The sequence below is a fragment of the Psammomys obesus genome, unplaced genomic scaffold (genome assembly GCF_907164565.1).
Source record: "Psammomys obesus unplaced genomic scaffold, mPsaObe1.curated_primary_1811, whole genome shotgun sequence".
NCBI classification, from domain to species: Eukaryota; Metazoa; Chordata; class Mammalia; order Rodentia; family Muridae; genus Psammomys; species Psammomys obesus.
The window spans coordinates 680,096-685,095 of NW_026596120.1; the positions used below are offsets into that span (position 1 = coordinate 680,096).

Consider the following 5,000-nt stretch of genomic DNA (forward strand, 5'->3'; position numbering starts at 1 on the left):
AGAAGAAGAAGAAGAAGAAGAAGAAGAAGAAGAAGAAGAAGAAGAAGGGAGCCTCTTTATGCTCGCTGTATAGATAAAGGAAGAGGGATAGAATCCTCTGAACAGCACTCAAGATTATGTATCTAGCAGAACATGCTGCCATAGCATTTATCAAAAAACACAAAGCCCCTGGGCTTTTCATTGCTGTCCTCCAAATGCACAAGAATATGAAGTGCCCTTTCATCTCTCCTCCCCTAGTGAGGACAGCCATTTCTTCATCTCAAAAGAAAATAAAGAGGCTGAGAGATGGGTCAGTGAGTCAAGTGCTTGCCGTGGGAGCATGAGAACGTGAATTTGGATCCTCAGGGCCCATGAAAAAAGCCAGGCTTGGTGGCTGGGAAGGAATCCCAGCACTGGGGAGGTAGAAGTTGAGAAGAAGGTTCAGTAAGAGACATGGTCTCAAAACTTAATGTGAAAAGCTATTGAGGAAGACAGACAACCTCCAAGCCTCCACACAAACTGCACACACAAAATTACATACATTCATGCTCACACACAGACGAACACACACACCCAAAAAAGGGGGAAAGTTCTTCCAAATGTAGCCTCCACTTTCCTTTTAACCTCACTCAGTAATGGAGGCTGGAGTAAATTTGCCCACCAGCTTTCTTTTGTCTTGCTTTGGCCCAGCTAGGGTTGCTCCTTGTGCAGGGGCAGATGAGAGATTCACTCTTTGACCCAAACTGGACTGTAAAGCCACATTATTGCAAACCTGACTCTTATGTGTTCTCACTCTCAGAAGTCTCAGATCAAGGGAACACCTGAACCTCTCACAGACTAAGGCTTCACACCTGTAGGAGGTAGGAAACAGGTAAGCCAGAGCCACATGTGCCCTCTGCCGTTAGCACAGGTGTTTCCTAAGCTCAAGCAACATGCCCATATCGCTGATACCAGCCAAGGACTTTGAGGAGCCATTCTGTGCTGTGGGAAGGTGTTTCCACTGTCCTTGGGTGCCCGTGCCAAATTGTAGAGAGGAATCTTCCATCTGGAGTAAATACTCACCAGGAGCCACTTTCGAAGGCCAAGGTTGTCCTCCAGGGCTGCAGAGTACAACAGGATCCCAGATGGTAGCTTATGTCGGCTTTACTGTAAAACTCTGCCAATGCTTGCAGGTGTCTGAACCTCACATCAAGACACTGGCAGAGGGAAGGGGGCAGCCAGAGCCAAGGCTTTCTTAGCTCACAAACCTCAAGGTCCCAATCTAAGTCCTTGCCTTCCCTCATCTTCATACCCAGGGACATCCATAATATTAGCTGTTCTCACACCTACACACACACACACACACACACACACACACACACACACACACACACACACACATACAACCTCCCTTCCTCTTTCACAAAAGTTTCCCAGAAGTTTCCCTAATTGTCATCGTAGATGGAGACTAGGTGGAAAACAGGCTGGCACAGAGAAAAATCCTATCATCCTCAGTGTCCATTCCTGAACTGTGCATACCTGGGGGAGCCTGGCTTGGTGATAATAAAAATAAAGCATCAGATCTATATTCCAGCTAACCAACAGCAGCAAACTTATGGTCTTGCCTTCTCCATGGGGCCTTTGCTAGATTCAGCATTATGGCAGGCATGGGGCATGTGCTCAGGAGAACCATGTTGGGTCTTTACTAATGTGAGCCAAGAAAGAGCTGCAGCATCCCTGGTACCTTACAGAGCCCTCACCATCTCACTCATCCTCTCCTCCAGCCGTTTATTGTTCACTCAGAACCAGCGCAAGGTAGGGCTGGGAACTCTCCAGAACACTGAGGCCCAGGCCCTGGCCTTGAGCTATCTAAGGCCCATGCATGTGTCAGTGCATCTCTGAGGCTCCAGTATTGGAGAGGAAAAGCAAGGGAAAGGAAATCTGTATCCCAGTGGCAAAGGCCAGGCCCCAAGTAGGAAGTAGGAGGTTGCGTGTGGCTCCTTCGCTCTCCGCTTACTCGGCTTCTCTAAGTATCTGGGCTGTCAGCTGCAAAACAGATCGTGCCTCCAGCACGATGTGGGATGTGGGACAAAATAAGATCACGCAAGGTGAACGTTTATAGGCCCTTTTCCTTTCCTTAGATGAGGAAGGAGCTAAGTGGCCACCTGCAGCTCCTCTCTCAACCTGCCTCCTTCCCACAGGGCCAGTGCCCACTGGAGCTCTCCTTCAGCTGTTCGAGGCTAAAGCTGACATTTCATGTTACAGGCCCAGTAATCTGTTTCCTAGGAAACAAGGGATAGCACTAACTCTGAAACAAGTCTTCCCCCTACCCGGTAACAGACACACACACAAACACACACACACACACACACACACACACACACACGAGCCTGACTGATAGAATGGCATTTAAAAATACGGTACAAGTTAGTTTATACATCTCACCTTATGCTGCTGCCTCCTGCCACTTGGACACCAAGGGATGGAAGCCCAGGCTCCCCGCATGGTACATCTCCAGGGGTCTGGCCCAAGGCACCCTCCTTGTATCGTACCCTGCTCCTTTTCAAGAGACAGAACAGAGTGGCCCCAACTTGCTTTTCGCCCTCCTCCTGAATGACTTCTCTCCAGCTTCTCCCCTGAGCCCACATTCTGCATGTTCATCTCCCACTCATCCTGCCCTCCCCCCCCCCCCCCCCCCCACCCCCCATTGAGCACTGTCCGTGGCACTTCAGTTACTCAAACCATAAACTAGGACACCACTCTGGTTCCTCTCACCTTGTGTTTCGCACCCCTGAGTTCCTGCCTATGAGCGGCCCCTCTGACCTCTGTCCACCTGCAGTGTGTATCCCCTCTACTCCCAGCAGGCCAAGGGCTCCAGGTAACTCATGTTCTCACCCACATCCTTCCAGCCAACTTGAAAAGGAACCAGGACCCAGGACACATCCTCTGAGCAGCTCCTCTTTGTCTCCCTGGGCAGGATCAGTGGCAGGCTTCGTCCGTGCTCCACAGTCCCTTTCATCCCCGGCATCACATCAATCACGTGGCATTAATTACTGCACACACTCACGTCGTCTTTACTTAGTTCCAGGTGTTGTTCAGAGAGCTTTACAGGTATTTGACCCCCATGGCAACCCTATAGGTGTGTGTCTCTCATCTGGCTTCTGAGCTTCCTGGAGACCTCAGGGAGGCCGGCCCCACAGTTGACTCAGCTTTCAGTGAGACACCTGCGCCCAGCGTGGAAGTGGCTTACAGTGAGATTTCCCAGGGACTGTGCCATTGACTCGCTTCTGTCACCCCAGCAGCCAGACGAGCGCTTAGTCAGTTTCCATGGAGTAATTAAAGGCATGCTGCATTGAATTGGTATCCAGTGCCCCACGGAGATGTTCTCTTGGTGTGTTTCCCCTGCTGTCCTTCCAGAGTGACTGATGGTTTCAAACTAGCTTTTTTTTTTTTTTTTTTTTTTTTGTAATTGGGGTTTGCCTCTTTATCGTAGCATAGGTTTTGTTACACCACACAAAAGTCTTTTTGATTGAGCACTTGAAACCACTAAATAGAATGGCATTCCATCGATCACAAAGAATGCATCTGTGCTGGGCTGCAGCAGCAGCAGGCACTCAGCATGGCATCTGGGAATGCTATGGGGTTTGTGGGCATCCTGGTAGCCTGAGGTGTCTGTGTCTTCTTCTTGGTGCAGCATTACTTCACGGTGAACTTCACCCATGAGAACCAGAAGGCCTTGGAGCTGAGGACAGAGGATGCAAAGGACTGTGACGAGTGGGTGGCAGCGATCGCTCATGCCAGGTATGTCTCACCCTGCCAACCTGTCTAGGGAGACAAGACCAAACCAAGCAAACTTCTATCAGTCCAGGTCTCAGGGCAAGGAGGTGGAAGAAGAGTAGAGGGGAGTGTAGATGCTATGAAAGCATCTCTTGGTAGGATCCAGTCTTGGCTGTGCCACAGAATGGGAGCACTGAGGACTTGCACTCTGTTCCAACCAAACTGGGTCATGACTAGTCAGCTGCTTACCATATGCTCTATTATCCACTAGCTCCATTCCTTGGCACGTATCCAAGAGGAATGAGAAATGACCACAGAAATTCTCCAGTGTAAGTGTTCTTAACAGCTTTATATGCAATCATCAGCCATGTTGTCTATAACCAAGCTAATACATAAACAAACCTCTGGTGCATCCACAAAATGGAATATCGCTGGGAAAAAAACATGAATCAACTACAGTTATGCACAACAAAATGGTTGAATTTCAAAATCAATTTGCTGAGTAGACAGACATAGCAAAAAATAAAAAAAAAAAACCTGTGCTATATGATTCCAGTTATATGAAATTCTAGATCAGACAAAACTAACTAGGGTGATGGAACCCAGAACAGCAATCACTTCTGGGGTGGGAATAAAGCAGAAAGAGCTTCCTGGGTGTCAGAAATTATCTTTGCCTTGATTAAAGGTTTATTTTTTTTATCATAATTGCTCAAGCTGTGACTATGTATGGGACACAGGCTGGGTATGCCCGCATTCTTGGTTTCTTATTCAAAGAACTAAAATAAAGGCTCACACAAAGTTGTCAATGTATCAAAGCAATAGAATAGATCAGATAATCTGTCAAGAGTGACAATAGGCCTCAAAAGTAAAAAGATTCACGGCCCAATTACTGTTTAGAGCTTCCTTTTATGAGGTTCAAATAAAGGGTGAATGTTTGTTGCTTAAGGGTGTAGGTGGGTTTTTTTTTTATCTTGATTGATATATTAAATTATAGAACATCTTTTCTACTACATATGTCCTTTCCCATAGATTGTCTGATTTTAATTATATGAATGCCCAATTATGTACAGTCATCAGGTGGCAAATATGGGATTCTTCCTAAAAATTCACTTTAAGGACAGAGTTTGCCTTATTGCGAATGCACCCAAAACTAGTTCAGGTCAGACTGACCTTCATATTCCACACCAGAACGTAATTAAAGTATGATTGAATAGAATATATCTAATTCTGATGGTTGTTAAGGAAATGAGAAACAACATTGCATT

The 5,000-nt window shown here is 47.0% G+C and overlaps 1 protein-coding gene across 2 annotated transcripts in view; it reads left to right on the plus strand.

Moving 5' to 3' along the window:
* The window catches only part of Rasgrf1 (Ras protein specific guanine nucleotide releasing factor 1), a 97,781-nt gene that overhangs the window by 12,698 nt on the left and 80,083 nt on the right, over window positions 1-5,000 (plus strand). For both annotated transcript variants that reach the window (XM_055629849.1, XM_055629850.1), the window contains exon 2: window positions 3,653-3,759. In XM_055629849.1, the coding sequence (XP_055485824.1) occupies window positions 3,653-3,759 (107 nt within the window). The remainder of the gene's footprint in view (window positions 1-3,652; window positions 3,760-5,000) is intronic.